Source organism: Eucalyptus grandis, chromosome 6, assembly GCF_016545825.1.
Source record: "Eucalyptus grandis isolate ANBG69807.140 chromosome 6, ASM1654582v1, whole genome shotgun sequence".
NCBI classification, from domain to species: Eukaryota; Viridiplantae; Streptophyta; class Magnoliopsida; order Myrtales; family Myrtaceae; genus Eucalyptus; species Eucalyptus grandis.
The window spans coordinates 20,146,651-20,168,083 of NC_052617.1; the positions used below are offsets into that span (position 1 = coordinate 20,146,651).

The following is a 21,433-nucleotide window of genomic DNA, read 5'->3' on the forward strand; positions in this document are numbered from 1 at the left end:
ATGACAATGAAATGTGATATGCTGTATAAGCTCTTTCTTCTCATCTCGACCATAGTGTCCGCTTCGGCCAAAAACTACCGAAAACCCTACATAATCTATATGGACGAATCGGCATTGCCCACTTCGTTCTCGCGTCACCATGACTGGTACACGTCACTTCTGTCGTCCCTATCGTCGTCTCCCGACGAAATTGATCCGACCCATCTCTACACATACAACCATGCCTTGAATGGATTCAGTGCAATGCTGTCACAGTCCCAATTGAAGAAGCTGGAGCAGGTTCCTGGTCATGTTGCGTCGTATCCGGACACATTCGGAAATGCTCACACAACATATACTCCTAAGTTCCTTGGCCTAAATAGACAGACAGGCCTCTGGCCAAGAGCCGAATTCGGCGACGGCATGATCGTCGGTGTCGTAGACTCCGGGATATGGCCCGAGAGCGAGAGCTTCAAGGACAAGGGCATGTCCCCCGTGCCGAAGAGATGGCGAGGCACTTGCGAGTCCGGGGTGGACTTCAACGCGTCCAACTGCAACCGGAAGCTCATTGGAGCCCGATCGTTCAGCAAAGGAATGAAGCAGCATGGCTTGAACATATCGACGACCGATGACTACGATTCCCCGAGGGATTCCTTCGGGCATGGGACCCACACGTCGTCCACAGCGGCCGGTATGGCACCCGCTGCTAGGCTCGCGATGTACAAGGTGTTATTCCTGACCGACACGTACGACTCGGCTGCGACGGACACCCTAGCAGGCATGGACCAAGCCATAGCGGACGGCGTCGATATATTGTCTCTATCGCTTGGATTTGACGAGACATCGTTCGACCTTAATCCAATCGCTGTGGGAGCTTTCGCAGCAATGGAGAGAGGAATCTTCGTTGCTTGTTCAGCAGGTAACGACGGCCCTCGAGGATACACGATGCGAAATGGAGCTCCGTGGCTAACGACTGTCGGCGCTGGAACCGTATCAAGGGACTTTGCGGCCAATATAGTCCTCGGCAACGGAACCTTAACTGTTAGAGGAAAATCCATCTTCCCAGAAGATCTGCTTATCTCAAGAGTTCCTCTATACTTTGGCCGCGGCAACAGAAGCAAGGAAATCTGCAACGGTTACTCTCTTGACCCGAAGGATGTCGCTGGGAAGATAGTTTTCTGCGACTTTGTTAGTGAAGACTACGAAGTCAATACCCACGAAATCACCCAAGCCGGAGCTGCAGGTGCCATCTTCAGTATTGGACCCGGGGCTTTACGCATACCCGAAAACTTCACTATCCCGTTCGTGGCCGTCGTACCGGAAGATGGAGATAGAATCAAGGACTACTTGCTGAAGTCAGAGAATCCGACAGTCAGCATCAAGTTCTTGATAACCATTTTCGGGACCAAACCAGCTCCTCAGGTAGCATCGTTTTCGTCTCGAGGACCGTACCGTCAGGCCCCGTGGATCTTGAAGCCGGATATGTTAGCTCCTGGATACAATATTTTGGCAGCATGGGCGCCGAACCGAGAAATAGCACAGATAGGTGAGAGCTACTTGCTTGGTGACTACAAGCTCGAATCGGGAACTTCCATGTCGGCTCCTCATGTGGCTGGAGTCGCTGAGCTGCTAAAATCAGCCCATCCAGATTGGAGCCCCGCTGCTATCCGATCGGCAATGATGACCACGGCTTACATTCTCGATAACACCAATGAGCCCATCATCGACATGACCACTCAAGCTTCAGGGACGCCTCTTGATTTCGGAGCAGGACATATAGATCCGGAAAAGGCTTCAGATCCCGGTCTGATCTACGACATCGAACCCGAGGATTACGTCAATTTCCTCTGCGGAATGAACTATTCCGCCAATCAGATAAAGATCATAAGCGGGAGATCGAACTTCTCTTGCGCGTCCGCGACTCTTGACATCAACTACCCTTCATTCATGGTCATCCTCAACAAAACCAACACCACGAGCGTCACTTTCAAAAGAGTCCTAACCAACGTGGCCGACGGGCCTGCAAGTTACCAGGCCACAGTGACAACTCCATCGAGCATGAAGGCCACAGCAAAACCCTCGGAGCTGTGGTTCACTAGCAAGTACGACAGAGCTGAGTTCAACTTGACGGTAGAGATCTCTCTGGAAGGGTCGATTCCACGGCGCAATTACATAGGTAACTACGGGTACATCAGTTGGAAGGAGATCAATGGAACCCGCGTTGTGAGAAGTCCCATCGTCTCAGCTTACGCTCTCTAGAGAAGACAAGTTTTTTTCAGCACGTTCTGGTGTTCCTTATTCAGTTTATCGAACATACAGAAGCTCCCAATAAAACTCTGCGTTTGTCTATGCATAATATGTTGTGCAATATCTCTTGGCTGCTTTATCTTTTGTCTGAGTTGCCAATCTAACCTTGCAAAGGTCCGATGGTAGCTAAAAAGAATTTAAGTGTTATTAAGAGGGCGTTTGTTTAGCAGAAAGCTAAAGGATTTGAATTTTTTTTTTTCCTAAAAATGACAGCTCATATACCTTGAAATAAAACTATTTTCGTTATCGATAACAGTTTATGTTTAAACATTTTCATAAATGATGAAAATATTTTTCATTTATTCATTCATCTTTGGAAGCAATGTAAACGTCAATTTTAGGAAATTAATTTTCAAATTATTTATTTTCTGTGAAATAAATGAACCATAAGCTTATATATAATTAGAAAGCTAGGTAGAATAGGCTTCAATGATTGTGCCACGTGTCAAAATATTATGCATCCCCAAATTTTATAGGAAATTAGTGGACCAATGTGACATGCAAAGAGCACATAGATTTTACTTAATTACCAAAACATTTTATTTAAGAAAATGAAGCATGATGAAAAATTGAATGGTATTTGTTTAATGCATTAATCACTTTGCTAATAAGATAAAAATCCAAATGTTCACTTCATTCATTACTCATGAGTTTTTTTTTCCACCTATCTGGAGATACATGATTAATCCACGCTATATCAGAAGAGCTTATAAATTAACACTTAATTATTTGGCGACTATGAAAATTGTAACATACTGAAAATCCTAAAATATTAAAAGAAATCACCTAACATATATTGCAATTTCTAGAAAACTAGTTACCCTTGAGAAAAACTTCATGAGAAGAAGTCCTTATTCATCTATTAGTACTTAAATATCATACTCACATAGGCAGTTGGGTATTAAAAATTCTGACATCAAAATAAATACAAAAAAGTCACTAGTATCCAACACTCAATTATACTGCAAAGTTAAATCAATATAATCGCTATGTTGCAATCTTTCTATTTACATATGTTAGAATGATTAAATATTTAACCACGCGTTCATCTAACCGCATAAACGTTTAGAACAATTGATAGTGATCCCATAAAATCTCACATGATTTTTGGCCTAAAAGTTCTGAGTAAAATTTTTTCCAGGCCCCATTTGCCACCTCAATTAAATATGTCCATGTTTAATATTAGATAAAAAGACTAGACAAAAGATAAAGGGTAATATTAGAATAATTAAATATTTAATCACGTTTTTATCTAACAACTCAAACTTTTCAAACAGTTAACAAGGAAGTACCGACACTTTCTAATAGCTTCGTGTTGTGCCGGATATTTCGACATGTATCCGATACTCTTTAACACCCATTGACATTTTCTGACACTCAGTCAACAAGTGATGGAAAATCCGACACATGTCCAACTCTTTCAACACTCTCTGACATGTGAGTCGGGAATTCCGACATACGAGTTTGGAATTGTGATATGTAATTTCGACATATATTGGGTCAATTTTGAAAAAAAAATCAATAAATGAGGGATCAAAATGTAAATATGTAAAAAATAAAAAATAATAAAAATTTATCTTCTCTTCCAACACGCTCTGACATCTGAGTCCAAATTGTAGATTGCTTGTTTTTTTTCAAAGTTTTAGGATTATTGGAATGTAGTTGGATTTGTTAAATTGAAACAATTAATGATATTAATAGCTGGTGGATTAATATTTTCAATGTAAATTTATTATGGGCTCTCTTATATTATTTATTTATTTGTAAATTTGAATCAAATTAATTTGATTAAAATAATAATAAAAACGATAATTTATCATATATATTTATATATATATTTAGGATATATAAATATATATTTAGGATTAATATCTTGAAAAACCTCAAATTAGTACACGTGTGACAAATTTACCCCAAACTAATTTTTTGACCATGAAAAATCCCAAACTGGTACACATGTGACAAATTTACCACAACTGACCATAAAAAATCCTAAACTGATTTGCTTGTGACAAATTTACCCCAAACTAATTTATTCGGCCACCAAAAGCCCTAAAGTGGTACATTTGTAATAAATATACCCTCTGTTAAATTGGATTAATACAAAAAAATTATAAAAATTGTATAACTATAATAAACAGAGATTAATATCCCAAACCGGTATACCAATCAATTGTCACGTGTCGTTTAACTTAATAATTTAACGAAAACTAATAGAGAGTAAATTTGTCACAAATATACCAATTTGGAGTAACATTGTCAAATGTGTACTAGTATAGAGTTTTTTTTGTGATAAAAAAAATTAGTTTAGGGTAAAATTTGGGGCTTTTCAGGACATTAACCTTATATATTTAATATACATTGTGTTTCAACATGTTGGAATTCTTTATTCTTTTATAAACAATATGTTGGTGTGTCATGTCGTATCGCGTGTCGCGTGTCAATGTTGATACTACTTGAACAATTGGCAATGATCCCACAAAATATCATAATGTATACACAAAAAGAATCTTAAAGTATGCAAACATGCAAAAGGACCACCAATTTATTTAAAACTATTTAGAGATACCTTACTTTAGAACATTCATTGTTAAAATTTTATTTTCATTCTCGTAAATGTCATAAAATGTAAAAATTTGCGCAATTTATATAATTTTTGAAAATTATACTATCCAGCTAAGTTACAATAAGTACATCTTTACAAAAAGTTTTTTATGATTAGTCAACTTTAATTCAACAAAAAAAAAAGAATCAAATTAATTCCCATTGTAACAAAAATAGAAAAAAAAGAGAGAATCGACTTAACTCTGAAGAACTTCTCATATTAGTCGGCCACGTATCATTCTTTTTCCTTACACCATTACTAATCAACGTCCACGCCTTGCCATACTAGAAGGCCAGGGATGAAATTGTCAATCTCCCACGAGATTATGGAACGTCGCAAAAGGACTAAACAAGCTTTCATCTTTGAAGGAACGATACTCGAGTTTGCGGGGCTTCATTTTCATCTCGTTCGGAGTTAATTTATGGTTAAAAAAAGGCGGAAATTGTAAAAAAAAAAAAAAAAAAATCCTCAACCTATAAAACGGTGGCCTATTCAATCATAAATTTTTGAATTTTGCCAATTTAGTTTTAAACTTTTGGACTATACTAATTTATTCTAAACCTTTTTAACGGTGTGTCAATTTAGTTTCTACAATCAATTTCAATCGGAAAGCTAGGTAGAATAGGCTTCAATGGTTGCGCCGCATGCCAAATTGTTAGGATGCATATGTGAATTGTGTTAGAGAAATCCAATATTGAAAAATTGATTTAGTGTTGAGCAGTTAATATGTCACGCCCCAAACCCCGAGCGCGTGTCCATCCCTCTCTGGTCAATAAAATTTTGTGACTTTTCAGGACGAGTCGCCGATCATTTTCATTTTATTGTACATACGGAAGCGAAAATAAATCCCCTGACAGTAATCATCTCGGGATAGAAAAACAAAACAACAATTTGACAAACCAACATGCTTTCATATTCACATAGAGTCATGTACAAGGTCCATGACCAAAAGTCTACAAAGACTGGCTTTCAAAAAAGAAACAGTCCTAACTAACCTACACTTCCGATCACATTCTCTCGATTCCAAGTCCTCCACTCAACGACCTTGAAAATTTAGCCTACGACGGAGTGAGGTATAAATCTTAGCGAGTTCACGCAACCCTGATTAGGAGGGTAATACGCCAAGAGGTGTCCTAACCACACAATCACGCATTGAGCATAGAGGACTTACCTCGCCTCAATTCCACCTTGCAGGTCAGCACAGTCTATACATATTATACATAAAATCGATGCACACAACAATTGAAACACATTACTCATCTCAACAAATCACGGGGGTCCTGATTATAGGGCAAAATCGTTATGACACGTTTCATACCATGTCACACAATTCGATCCCATAATCTGGCGCATCTACTCCACTCAACATGCGTTCCAATTGATAATTACGCCCCTCTAGGGTACGGCCTACTTGAAGATTGGTGGTCTACTAGTGTAGCCATGTATCATCTCACCCTATTAAGCACGGTTACGTCTCTCAAAGAAGACTTTCCCGAAGGAGTATAGGTCCAGCCTCTATTGCGACCCAAAACCCAATAAATGGGTATCTCATATACGGTAACGTTCATTCGACACAGTTCAAGGATGGGTTCTCTTAACCAACATACGATTACTCAATCTCGGCTCAGGACATTGTACATTGCACTCAAATACTTCAATTAAAATAGTGATCCAGGCCTATTTTCTTCGTATTAAAAACACCCAGTGAAAATAGTCATCTGTAGGTACACGGTCAGATTGGACTCGAAAAGTTCATAACCCTCTTTTCAAAATCCCACTGGTTTATATAGTATATAAAATCATTTTCGGTGTTTAAAACTCGACACTCGGGATTTTTTTAATAAATATTAAAATTCACAATTTTGGAATAATTGACCCAATTTCCAATCAATACTCAATTTTCACAATTTAACACTTGATTGCAGAAATTAACCACATCATTGCAATCAGCATGAAATTCCGATCACTAGTTATCTCGGCCTAATTTTCGGAAAATATTTAATAATTAATTATTTCTAAAATTAATTAAATAAATGCATTAAATATTAAAAATGCTAACTTGGGCTAAATAATTCTAATCTAACCACCTATTGAATTAATTAAATTATCCTAACCATTCTAACTATAAAGCTACCTAACGGGCTAAATAAATTTAAGCTCAACCACCTAATTCACTAATCTAACTAACCTAAATTAATTAAATAAATTAAAACTACGCTAATCTAAAATTAAATAAATCTAAACACCCCTTAAACATCATTAGCATACTAAGAAGAGTTTAGTGCATAAACTCACCGGTGTACCGCGAAAACCGGTTCACCACGACGACGGGGTGACGGTGGCCGAAACTTGAGTTTACGACGGCGTCGAAGGAGCTTGGATTGGGCCTAAAATCGGCCCAACACAACTCAGCAAGGCTTAGCTTCGGCCTTGGGCTTTTGCAGGGTTGTTAGTCACGGGCTTGGGCTCGGAATTAGGCTGAAAATTTTGAATTGGACCGATTTCGCTGGACTAGGCCGCACTTGGGCTAAGCTTCATGTGGACTTGTCTGCGGACGGGCTGGAATTACACAAACTAGGTTGCTGAGCTTGGGAAAATAACGAACTGGGCTGGGCTTCGCTGGAGATGGGCTGAACTCCAATCAACGAGCTGGAAAAGAAAATTGAGGACTAGACTGGGTTGCAGTTGGACTTGGAATGGACTAGTCCACGGTTGGAGGTTAGGTCGAACGTGCGAAGATGCTGGGCTCAACTTTAGGCTTTGCTAAAGGTGTTGCTTCGGTGGGATGGGCGATTGAAATTGCTAGCGTTGGACTTGGTGGAGATGCAAGGAAGCTGGCAACGACTTCGTGGCAGTGAGAGCCATGGACGAAGGAGAGATTTGGTGGAGAAGGTGCTAACGGTTACAGGCGTGAGGGGGAGACAGCGATGGTGGGGGCTTCAATGGCGTTGGCTTGCGGCAAAGCAAAAGTGAAGAAAGGGAGGGGTATGCGGCAGCTGGATCGTGAGGTGTTGAGGCATGCGGTCAATCGTGAGGTGTTGAGGCATGCGGTCAACTGACCCATAGTCTTGACTTCGGTGAAAAGCAGCAGTCTTCGAGGCAATTAGAGTGGGACTCGATGAAGAGAAATGGTAACAGGTGCTGACGTTGAAGACGACTTCAGTGGACGTGATTTCGGGGCAGCTGAGCTTCCAAGGGAGAAAAAGAAATGAAAGCTAAACAAGAGCATCTAGTGTAGGGGAAAGGAATGTGCAGGAGGTTGGCGACGAAGGTGGAGGGCAGCTGGAGATGAGGGCCCCATAGTCAAGCAACCCAATCTCTTAAATTAATTGCATGTCCCCTATTTCTTTCCAACCAAATTTCCACTAAAATAATCCAATTTTGATGTCAAAATTGTTGTCCAACCCTAAATCCGAATTTCATAACTTTGGGGTTTCAATCTCTTCGCAATTCTTTCCAATTTGACGTCCTATTTTGTTGAAGAAAAATCCCGTACAATTATCTATAAGTCCTCAATACTCAAAGGCTCGGTTTGGAAGTCCAAACTTCCTTTAACTTAGCCCATTTGAATTTCCATTATTTTTCCACAACGTTCTAAACGATTCTTTTGTAAAAATCTTAGGTTCTTCGAAAAATCTTCGGATGATGAGTCGACGTTTCTAAAATGAATCGTGACACAACAGAACTTTCAATTTATGAAATTGGGTTCAAATTTGCGATTAATTTCAATCTGATGCGATTTTAGCGTGACCTAGTCTACCAGGTATCTTTTAGGAATTTTTGGTGCAATTGACTCGTGATCAATTTATCTCGAGTCACAACGTACATCTTCGACTCATTGGCGACTCTCGGTTTTCGTGAAAATCTCAAGATTTCAAATACGGACACCGGGTACAGAAATGACAAAAAAATCGGTCTAGTGCTGATCGACGAGAATTTTGCAATTAAGTGGAATCATCCACGCACTAATCACATATTTCCATCGAATCGACATATCTCCGGTCTTTGATCGATTTTTGACGATACCGTAATGACCCTTGCAGATCAACACGGTCGAGCAGTCGATTCCGAGTAGAATTCTCAAGTCTATTGCGTTTAGATTCCTTAATAGCTTCCCCAAATAGTCTAATTATCTCATGAGCGATCAGCTTAGAGAATAACATTATAGGTGCATCGATGAAAGGCCCGATTTATTTAATCGAAAACGAAATCTAAAAATTCAGGCTATCACAACTCTCCCCTCTTATAAAAATTTCACCCTTGAAATTTAAACCTATTACAATCTTTAAACAAAAATGTGAAGGTACAATCGTCTCATGGACTCCTCAGTTTCCTATGTTGCTCCTTCTGTGCCGTGGTGTTGCTAAACTACTTTGACCAACGGGATGGTCTTGGTGCGCAAGACCTGCTCCTTGCGATCCACAATCTGAACCGGGTTTTCCACGTACGACACTCTGTCGTCCACGTTCAATTCCTCAAAATTGAGCATGTAGGTCGGGTTGGGCTCATATTTCCTTAACATCGACATATGAAAGACATCATGCACTTACGCTAGTCTTGGCAATAATGCAAGACGATACGCTAGGATCCTGATTCTTTCAAGAATCTTAAATGGACCTACGTACCTCGGACTCAGTTTTCCTTTCTTGCCAAAACGCGAAGTACCCCTCATTAGCGACACCTTCAGAAAGACATGATCACCAACTTGGAATTCCAATGGCCTTCGATGCTTATCGGCATAGCTTTTCTGGCAGCTCTGAGTAGTCTTTAATTTGTCCATGATGACGACAACTGCATCCACTGACTGTTGAACCAACTCTGGGCCTGTGATCTTTTTTTCCCCAACTTCATCCCAACATACCAGCGTTCTACACGCCCTGCCATACAACGCTTTGAAATGAGCCTTCTGAATGCTCTGCTGGTAGCTATTGTTGTAGGCGAACTCGACAAGGTGAAGCTGTTCCTCCCAGCTTCCCTTGAAATCCAATAAGCAAGCTCGCAACATGTCTTCAAGGGTTTGAATCGTCCTTCTCAGACTGGCCATCCGTCTGAGGATGATAGGCCGTACTGTATTGTAACTTTGTTCCTAAGGCAAACTGTAGACTTTTCCAAAAAGCAGCGGTGAATCTCGAGTCTCGGTTTGAAGTAATCGTCATTGGCACTCCATGCAGACAAATTATCCGACGCACGTATAGCTGTGCGTGCCTATCCAAATCAAGGTCCTTCCGTACTGCAATGAAGTGAGCCGATTTCGTCAGTCTGTCAACCACTACCCAAATAGAGTCATTTCCCCTTTGACTCCTCGGTAAGCCCGTCACAAAGTCCATCGTGATATGTTCCTAGTTCCACTTTGGGATTTCGAGAGGTTGTAGAAATCCTCCTAGCTTACAGTGCTATGCTTTCACTTGTTGACACGTCAGACACTTAATGACATGCTTGGCGATGTCCGCCTTCATACCGGACCACCAATAGTGTTGATGCAGATTCTGATACATTTTTGTACTGTCAAGATGAATGTTGTGACTGCTATAATGAGTTTCTGATAAGATATCTTCTTCAAGCACTGCATCGTCAGGTATACACAATCGTCCTCGGAACCTCAGTGTTTCATCTTCAGAAATTTGAAAGTTAGCCTTTCTCTCCTTGGTATCCTCTTGCAAGATCTTATGAATCTTTGGATTTGTCAGTTGAAGCGTCTTGATTTTGATATGCATTTCCGGCTCAATTCTAAGGGCAGCCATAAGATTCAAAATGTGGCCTACCTCAAACTTGGAAACTGAATCTCTAGCCTTCTTAATCAAAGTCCACTCCTTGAGCACCATCTGTGCTATTGAAGATTTCCAACTTAGTGCATCATCAACCTTGTTGCTTTTTCAGGGTGATACAGAATATCACAATCATTGTCATTCAGGAGTTCTATCCAGCGATGCTGTCTCATATTCAACTCATTCTGAGAGAATAGATACTTAAGACTTTGATGGTTAGTGAAGATTTGGAATCTTTCTCCGCACAAATAATGTCTCCAAATCTTCGAAACGAAAATGATTACTGTGATTTCTAAGTCATGCATCAGGCAATTCAGCTCATGAGGTCTCAACTGATGGGAGGCGTATGCAACAACTCTACCATGTTGCATTAGTACGCAACCCAGTCCTCTAAACAATACATCACTATAGATCTCATATCTTCTAGGACCAGATGGTATGATCAGTACAGGTGCGGTAGTCAGCTTTTGCTTAAGCTCTTGGAAACTACACTCACACTTATCTGTCTATATGAATTTCTCTTCCTTCTTCAATAGTCGAGTCAAAGGCAACGTTAACGCTGAAAACCCTTCCACAATCTTCTGTAATACCCCGCTAGACCTAGAAAACTTCTTATCTCTATCACTATAGTCAGTCTTGGCCAGCTGATCACTGCTTCAATCTTGCTTTGGTCCACGAAGATTCCTTCTCTTGAAATCATGTGACCTAGGAAAGCAACACGAGTCAGCCAAAACTCGCACTTGCTAAATTTAACATATAGCTCATGAGTCCTTAGAGTCTACAGTACCAATCTCAAATGCCCTTCATGCTCCTCTAGACTTCTCGAGTACACCAAGATATTGTCAATGAATATAATCACGAATTGATCCAAGTATTCCTTGAAAACTCGGTTCATCAGATCCATAAAAGTAGCTAAGGCATTCATCAGTCCGAACAGCATTAAAGTGAATTCATAATGGCCGTATTGAGTACGAAACATTGACTTAGGAATGTCCTCCTTCCTGATTCTCAGTTGATGATATCCCGTCCTCAGGTCAATTTTAGAAAATATTGACACTCCTTGCAACTGATCAAATAAGTCATCGATCATCGGTAGTGGATACTTGTTCTTAATCGTCACCAGATTGAGTTGACAATAGTTTATGCACAGGTGCAACAAACCATATTTCTTCTTTACGAATAGAATTGGTGCTCCCCAAGGTGATGCACTGTGACGTATGAATCCTTTATCCAATAATTCCTGCATCTGTACTTTCAGTTCTTTCAACTCTGATAAAGTCATTTGGTAAGGAGTCTTAGAAATTGGCTCTGTCCCGAGGGCTATCTCAATCACAAACTCAATTTCCCTTTCCGGAGGTAGACTTGACAATTCTTTTGGAAATACATCTGGAAATTCTTGAACTACTACAATGTCTTCGATCTTCAGTTCCTCAACCGTTGTATCCTCGATAGTCGCCAGGTAACCTTGACAACTCTCGGCTAATAACCGGGTTGCCTCTAGTGACGAGATTAGGGAAATCGAGGGTCCTCATCGACTTCCAATAAACTTGAAACTCTCACCCTCTAATAGGTTAAATTGAATCGACTTGCGATAATAGTCCAGCTTAGCTCGTTGCTTGGTGAGCCAGTCCATACCAATTATCAGGTCAAAATCATACATGGCTAAGATTATTAAGCTATCTTCCCATCTCGCTCACCAATCACTAACATGCAACCAGGACAACCCACTGTAGGTAACACCTTATCCTTTAATGGTGTCGATATACTAATCATTAACTCCAACAATTCATGAATTAATCCTACCAACTTAACATACTGCTCGGCTATGAATGAATTAGTAGCTCCAGGGTCAAATAAAGTATAAGCAGCGTGGTTGTTCAGTGAAACAGTACTTGTAATCACATTAGGCGCATCCTTCGCCTGTCCTCTTGTGATCGTGTAAGTCCTTCCTTGAGTTGAAGACCTGAGTAGTCCACCTTACTATGCAATCGGGGGCAAAAGTCCTCAGTTCAGACCCATCCGCGGCGATGGTGGCAACTGCGGCCCCATTTGTCTCCTGGGACAATATCTGGCCATGTGACCCTACTGGCCATACACAAAACAAGCACTCGTCCTAGCAGGACACAGGGCTGATCCATGTCGTCTCCCGCAGGCATGACACATTCCATTCTAGCTTGACAACTTCCATATCCCACCTATCCTGTTGGGTGGAACATGATATCTCCCTCCAGACATAGGTCTTTTCCCAAACCTATTACCATCTCAATTTGATCCAAATCGTGACCCAGATGCGGCGGCTCATTTTTTCCGGTCTCTTTCAATCAGCTGGGCCCGTTCATACATATTATTGTAGTCCTTCAAATTGAATGGCACTAGCGAGCTTTTCACTTCCGATCTAAGCCCATCCCTAAATCGTCTGGCTCGGTTCATCAAATTTTTGACCAGTTCAGGAGCATACTACGATAGTTTAGTGAATTTTGCCTCATATTAATCTACCGTCATCGAACCTTGGTGAATGAAGGCGCTAAAATTCCACCATCTTCAATTCTCTGGCGCTATCAGAGAAGTACTTGTTGTTGAAAATCTCAACGAATGCGTTCCACTCCAAAATCACACCTTTAGGAAACACCATTCCTTCGGTGGCTCTCCACCATGTGCCTACAATCCCCTTCAGTTGATAGACTATGAGGACAAGCTTCTCTGCCTCGGTGCACATCAGCAGTGCAAAGGCATTTTTCAATTCATGGATCCAAAGTGCTGCAGCCTCGGGATCTCCTAAACTAGTGAATCTCGGCAAGTTCAACTTAAAAAACTGTTCTACTAGTTTGTGCATTAGCCTCATAGCGGCCTCATTCTCAGGTGGAACCTCAACAGGTATGACGTCAGGTGCGGCAACGGCTGAGGTGGCAAAAGTGACAGCAGCATCAACAGCGGCATTATCGGTAGTATTAGTGGCTGCGGTGGCGGCGGCTGTAGGGGTGGCTGAAGCAATGGTGACGGCAACTTGATTTTGACTTTACTGCTCCATATGGTTACCCATTGTCTCTAGCACATGCATGATCTCGTCCACTTTCGGATCACCATGGGTGCTACTTCAGCACCAACTAGAGGTGGTGCTACTCCACTTGTGTTGGCCTCAGCCTATGCTTTACCTTGGCTACCTCAGGCACCGACCCTTGCCGGCATCCTAGCTTGAGTCACTGAAGATAAGGTCCTTTTTCTAAGAGTTCTCGACTCCTGATCACTCATGATGTAGACTCTCCACAAAATCTATTTCCAATTCCATATAGAATTACAAACTGAGTGATCCCATAACCAATCTACTAAAAAGCTATCACTCACATGCATCAACATAAAATAGAGGTCATTCCTACTAACTATCGAATGAACCCATCGCACCTTATCACTCAAAACACAAACTTCACTCTAATACTACTAAACGGGGATGTCACATCCCGAACCCTGAGCATGTGCCCATCCCTCTCTAGTTAATAAAATTTTGCGACTTCTTGGGACGAGTCGCCAACCCTTTTCGTTTTATTGCATATACAGAAGCAAAAATAAATCTCCTCACAGTAATCATCTCGGGATAGAAAAGAAGGACAATAATTTCATAAACCAACATGCTTTTATATTCGCACAAAGTCATGTACAAGGTCTATGACCAAAAGTATATAAAGACTGGCTTTCCAAAAAGAAACGGTCCTAACTGACCTACACTTTTGATCACCCCCTCTCGGTGCCAGGTCCTCCACTCAACAACCCTGAAAATTTAGTCCACAACGGGGTGAGATATAAATCTTAGTAAGTTCATGCTCTAAACCCCGATTAGGAGGGTAATACGTCAAGAGGTGTCCTAACCACACAATCACACATTTAGCATAGAGGACTTACCTCGTCTTAGTTCCACCCTGCAGGTTAGCACAGTCTATACATATTATGCATAAAATCGATGCACATAACAATTGAAACGTATTACTCAACTCAACAAATCACAAGAGTCCTGATTATAATGCTAAATTGTTATGACACGTCCCATACCATGTCACATAATTTTGTCCCATAATCCGCACATCTACTCCACTCAACATGCATTCCAATTGATAATTACGCCCCTCTAAGGTACGGCCTACTTGAAGATCGACGGTCTACTAGCGTAGCCAGGCATCATCTCACCCCATTGAGCATGGTTACGTCTCTTAAAGACGACTTTCCCGAAGGAGTATAGGTCCAGCCTCTACTGCGAGCCAAAACCCAATAAATTGGTATCCCATATAAGGTAACGTCCATCTAACACAGTTTGGGGACAGATTCTCTTAACCAACACACGATCAGTCAATCTCGGCTTGGGACACTGTGCATTGCACTCAAATGCCTCAATTAAAATGGTGATCCTGACCTATTTTCTTCGTATTATAAAAACCCAGTGAAAATAGTTGTGTGTGGGTATACGGTTAGATTGGACTCAGAAAGTTCATAACCTTCTTTTCAAAATCTTACTGGTTTATATAGTATATAAAACCATTTTTAGTGTTTAAAACTTGACACTCGGGATTTTTTGAATAAATATTAAAATTCACAAATTTCGAAATAATTGACCTAATTTCCAATCAGCACTTAATTTTCACAATTTAACACTCGATTGTAGAAATTAACCATATCATTGCAATCAGCGCAAAATTCTGGTCACCAGTTATTCCGGCCTAATTTTCGGAAAATATTTAATAATTAATTTATTTCTAAAATTAATTAAATAAATGCATTAAATATTAAAAATGCTAACTTAGGCTAAATAATTCTAATCTAACCACCTATTGAACTAATTAAATTATCCTAACCATTCTAACTTTAAAGCTAACTAACGGGCTAAATAAATTTAAGCTTTAACCACCTAATTCACTAATCTAACTAACCTAAATTAATTAAATAAATTAAAACTACACTAATTTAAACTTAAATAAATCTAAACATCGCTTAAACGTCATTAGCCTATTAAGAAGAGTTTAGTGCATAAACTCACCGGTGTATTGTGAAAACCGGTTCACCGCAACAACGGGGCGATGGTGGCCGAAACTTGAGTTCGCGATAGTCTCGATGGAGCTTGGACAACGCCTAGAACCGGCCTACCATAGCTCGACAAGGCTAAGCTTCGGCCTTGGGCTTTTGCAGGGCTGCTGGTTGTGGGCTTGGGCTTGGAATAGGGCTGAAAAAACTGAACTGGACTGATTTCGCTAGACTAGGCCACGCTTGGGCTGAGCTTCACGTGGACTTGTCTTTGAATGGGCTGGAATTACATTAACTGGGCTGTTGAGCTTGGGAAAATAATGAACTGGGCTGGGCTTCGCTAGAGATGGGCTGAACTCCAATCAACAGGTTGGAAAAGAAGACTAAAGATTAGACTGGGCAGCAGATGGGCTCGGAATGGACTAGTCCACAGCTGCAGGTTGGGTCGAACGTGCAAAGATGTTAGGCTCAACTTCAGGCTTCACTGAGGGTGTTGCTTCGGTGGGATCTAAAATTGATGGCGTTGAACTCGATGGAGACGCAAGGAAGCTAGCGATGACTTCATGGCAATGAGAGACACAGACGAAGGAGAGATTTGGTGGAGATGGAGCTAATGGTTACAGGCTTAGGGGGGAGACTGTTGGAGAAATCTTCTTGAAGTGTTTTGAAGTTGACAAAACGTTTCTATCAGTCTAGTCTGAAGGCTTGCAGACTCTGTTATTTAAAGTCTGAAGACCTCCGGACAGCCAAACTCAAGACTCAAAGTCTATCCTCATTGACAGTCTCTAATCCGTTGAAGAAAGGCTATCCGTAATCGAATGTTTCGTTAAGGATTTAACCTTATCATCCGGAGAAGACCTCGTGGCTGGAAAAGACGTAATGAATCCTTTGATTGATCAAGATTGATTCGATGATTGAAGATTCGATGATTGTCTAAATAATATTGGAAAGTTCTACTTATGGAAACCGAGATCCTGATTGTATGGGCGAACAGGATTGATGGGCTATCAACACGTTCCTTTAATAGCTCGAACAATCTTCCTAATTGATTCCGTCCAACGGGTAGATTGGAGGAATTCCTTTGGTAAGTGCCAACGGGTATGATGGCATAAAGGAGTATATAAGGAAGACGTTCTTAGTTGTTCGAGGTGTGCGCGATAAAAGAATTCCAAAGTCTGAAGCTCCTTTTTGTTTAGACAATTCCTTTGAGCAAATACTTGTATACAAAAGAGAGTCTATATTTGTGAGAAACCTTGAGGAGGTGTGAAAGAACATCTACACCTTGGAATCAAGGCAAAGCTGTGCTATAACTTCTCTTTTGATCATAGTGAAATCCAGCCGGTGGGCTGTCAGTGCAGAAGAGTGGACGTAGGCTTGGAATAAGCCGAACCACTATAAATCCTATGTTCAATTTTCTCTTCCTCTCTCTCTACCTCGATCGTATTTCATTTTGTTAATCAAGAGAGAATTTCCTTTCTATCGTTTGCCAAGAATAGCTTCCGTATCTCGACAAATTGTTTGTGCACCTATTCACCCCCTCTAAGTGTTTATACTAGCTATCTCAATTGGTATCAGAGCCTGTGTACTCACTTTGTTTGAAGTGTTTTACTTCAAAGTTAAAGATCCATGGCTAGTATGCTAGCACCAGGGCTGATGGAAGGGCAAAGCAATACCAGACCACCCTACTTTGATGGAAAGGATTACAACATCTAGAAAAACAAGATGAAAGCTTTCCTACGATCAAAGGATCCTCTGGAATGGGACGTTGTAGAAAAAGGAATTACTCCTACAGCTGCATCAGTCTCTGAAAGAGGAAAAGAAACTGTTGAGACCAGCGGAATGACTCAGGAAGAGATAAACAAGAGACAAGCACTCGATGCAAAAGCAATTTACTCTTTATATTGTGCTTTGTCACCAACTGAATATAATAGAATATCTTCTTGTGTTACAGCAAAAGAAGTCTGGGACAGATTGCATATCACCTATGAAGGAACAGATCGAGTGAAGGAAACCAGAATTAATATTCTTCTCGATCAATATGAAGCCTTCAAAATAAAATCAGGAGAATCTATAACTGACATGTTTAGCCGTTTTACAGATATTGTCAATGGTCTTGAGAATCAAGGACAAAAAATTTCTGATCCCATGAAGGTAAACAAACTACTGCGTGGACTCTCCAAGGATTGGAATCACATAAAGACTTCGATAAGAGAAACGCAAAGAATTATGCCACTATCTGTCGATGAGCTAATTGGAACTCTTCAGTCTTATGAAGTGGAACGGATCAATGAAGATGAAGATCCAAAAGGTAAGAAATCCATTGCATTAAAATCAAATGATGATTCGATGATACAGATTAAGAAGATAATATGGACGATGAGGAGCTTGGTCTCATGATAAGAAGATTCGTAAAACTGAATAGAAAAGGAAGAAGGTTCAACTCAAAGAAACAAAGCTTTCAAAGACAGCAGACCAAGTCGTTGATGATGAGGAACCAAACAAAGATGTAGTCTGCTTTGAATGTAAGAAAAAGGGACACATCAGACCCAACTGTCCTCTTCCGAAAAAGAAGAGAGGAAAAGCTGATAAATTTCGAAAAGCTCTCAAAGCCGAAACCTGGAGTGATACAGAATGTGAAGAAAGTGATAATGAATATGCCAATCTATGTCTAATGGCACAATCAAACTCAGACTCTGGATCAGACTCAGACAATGAATTTGAGGTAAGTGATGTTAAAATTCCTGTCAAAGTTTCTAAATACATTGATGAATTGTGTTTTAGTCTTAAGACTTCTCTCAAAAGAATTTCCGAACTGAAAAAGGAAAACTCACCTCTAAAACAAAAGGAAAATGTTTTAGTAGAAAGAGTTAAAAGTCTAGACTTGACTGTTTCCACTCTTAAAGAAAATGAAGATAATCTTTTAAAAGAAAATGCTCTTTTAAAAACTGACTTATCAAATACTTCAAAGAAATTTTCAATAGGGTCTGAAAAACTTGAAAAATTCTTTCAGCTCAAAGACCTTACTTCAATAAGTCCGGTCTAGGTATGACAGCAAAAACAATTCCCTTGATTGATTTTCCTAAAGTAAAAGAAAGAATTAAGAAAAGACCTTCGAGGGAGGCTTACAAAAATCATTTCAAGAAAGTTTTTGTAAAATCTGTAGGTAGAAATGCTCTCAGATGTTCAAAGTGCAACAGTCCGGATCACTTTGAAAAAGAGTGTCCTATGGTTTGGAAACCTGTTAAGAAAGTATGGGCTAATACTGTTTATCTTACTAACACCAAAGGACCCAAGAAAATTTGGATACCAAAGAAAGCTTGAGACTTTATTTTAAATGCAGGTCTCCGTCAAGAAAAAGGTAAAGTGGTATCTTGACAGCGGATGCTCAAGACACATGATAGGAGACTCAAATTGTTTTATAAAGCTTGCTCAAGTAAATGATGGAAAAGTTTCATTTGGAGGAAACAGCAAAGGAAGTATTGTGGGATTTGGAACTATGAAAATTGGAACTCTCACAATAAGTAATGTTTCCTTAGTGGAAGGACTCAATTACAATCTTCTTAGCATTAGTCAATTGTGTAATACTGGTTTCAAGATCTTCTTTCAAGAAGGAACATGTTCTGGAATCAGTAAAGATTCTACTCAGTCTTTCATGGGTCGAAGACATGGAAATATCTATCTTCTGGATGTGAAACCAAATGAATCGCAATGTCTTATCTCAATTCAAGATGAAGCAAGCTTATGGCACAAAAAGCTTGGTCATGTCAATATGAAGCAATTAGCCAAAGTCTCATCAAAACAGCTTGTTCGAGGTCTACCCAAATTGCCATACCAAAAGACGGATCCATGCACTCCATGTATTCTGGGAAAGCAGGTAAGAAATTCATTTAAGCAAATAAATCATGTCTCTACTAATCATGTACTACAGTTGCTGCATATGGATATCTTCGGACCAACCAGAACCCAGAGCATTGGAGGTAAGAAATATTGCCTAGTAATTGTGGACGATTATTCCCGTTTTACTTGGGTATATTTCCTTGCAAGTAAGTCCGAAACCTTCTCGTATTTTGAAAAATTTGCTAAAAATGTTCAAAATGAAAAAGGATGTGTTATCTCTAGTATAAGAACATATCATGGAGGTGAATTTGAAAATCAAGATTTTACAAAATTTTGTGATGAATCTAGCTTTAAGCATGTGTTTTCCTCTCCATATACTCCTCAGCAAAATGGAGTTGTGGAAAGAAAGAACAGATCTCTTCAAGAAATGGCTAGAACTCTTTTAATTGAAAGTAAGATTTCTTCACAATTTTGGGCTGAAGCTGTTTCAACAGCTTGCTATATCATCAATAGAGTTTTCTTAAGACCTATTTTAGAGAAAACCCCTTATGAGATATTCAAAGATAAGAAGCCTATTGTTTCATATTTTCATGTATTCGGTTGCAAATGTTTTATATTGAAAAATGCAAAAGATCGAGTTGGTAAGTTTGAAGAAAGATCATATGAAGGTATCTTCCTTGGATATTCTACATCAAACAAAGCCTACAGAGTCTATAACAAGAAGAGCCAGTCTGTGGAGGAGTCAATGAATGTCAAATTTCAAGACTCAACGCAAGATGAATCAAGTCGACTCATCAAGAAGAGTCGAACTGTTCCGCACCTTTCAAAGCTTACAACTCAAGAAGCATCTCAGACTCTGGAAAACCAGCATCAGGTTGTTCGTGAAGATCTAAACAAAGAGAGAGATCATCAACCAGACACAAGTAACTGGAAGCATAAGTCCAGTCATCCCAAAGATCTTGTTATTGGCGAAATTAATGAAGGAATTCGCACCATATCCAAAAGGTGAGAAGAGTCTAGTGCTGTGGCTCTCGTTTCTGAAATTGAACCAAAGAGCATAGAATAAGCTTTATCTGATGAAAGCTGGATTGAAGCTATGCAAGAAGAGCTCAGACAGTTTAACATTAATGATGTCTGGGAATTGACATCCAAACCAAAAGGTAAAACTGTTATTGGAGCTAAATGGGTGTTCAGAAACAAGATGAATGAGAAAGGAAAAGTCGTACGAAACAAAGCAAGACTCGTGGCCAAGGGATATACACAAGAAAAAGGAATAGACTATGATGAGACTTACGCTCCAGTAGCAAGGTTAGAAGCTATTCGACTATTACTTGCGTTTGCTTGTTATAAGAATTTCAGGTTATTCCAAATGGACGTTAAAAGCGCTTTCCTAAATGGATTTATCCATGAGGAAGTTTATGTGGATCAACCACTAGGGTTTGAAGACTCAAAGAAGCCAGACTCAGTCTTCAGACTGAAAAAGGCTTTGTACGGTTTAAAGCAAGCACCTCGGGCTTGGTATGACAGATTAAGTAAGTTCTTAATACAAAATGGTTTTGTCAAAGGTAAAGTAGATACAACTTTATTTATCAAAAATGAAAACAAAAGCTTCTTACTTGTTCAAATATATGTGGATGACATTATTTTTGGATCCTCTAATGAAAATCTGTGCAAGAAATTTTCTAAGTCTATGGGATGAGTTTGAAATGAGTATGATGGGAGAGTTAACATTCTTTCTTGGTCTTCAAGTAAAACAATTGAAGGAAGGAACTTTTATTTATCAAGAAAAATATGTTAATGATCTTGTCAAAAGGTTTGGATTGGAAAAGTGCAAAAGACCGACATACCAATGTCAAGTTCTTTAAAGATAGACAAAGATGAAGAAGGGAAGAAAGTTGATCAAAAGCTATACAAGAGCATCATTGGATCACTTCTT

The 21,433-nt window shown here is 39.8% G+C and overlaps 1 protein-coding gene across 1 annotated transcript; it reads left to right on the plus strand.

Moving 5' to 3' along the window:
• On the plus strand, positions 1–2,363 carry LOC104455358 (subtilisin-like protease SBT3). The gene has a single exon (XM_010070161.2). The coding sequence runs from the start codon at positions 1–3 to the stop codon at positions 2,236–2,238; it is 2,238 nt and encodes a 745-aa protein (XP_010068463.2). The 3' UTR covers positions 2,239–2,363.
• Positions 2,364–21,433: the final 19,070 nt, after the last annotated feature.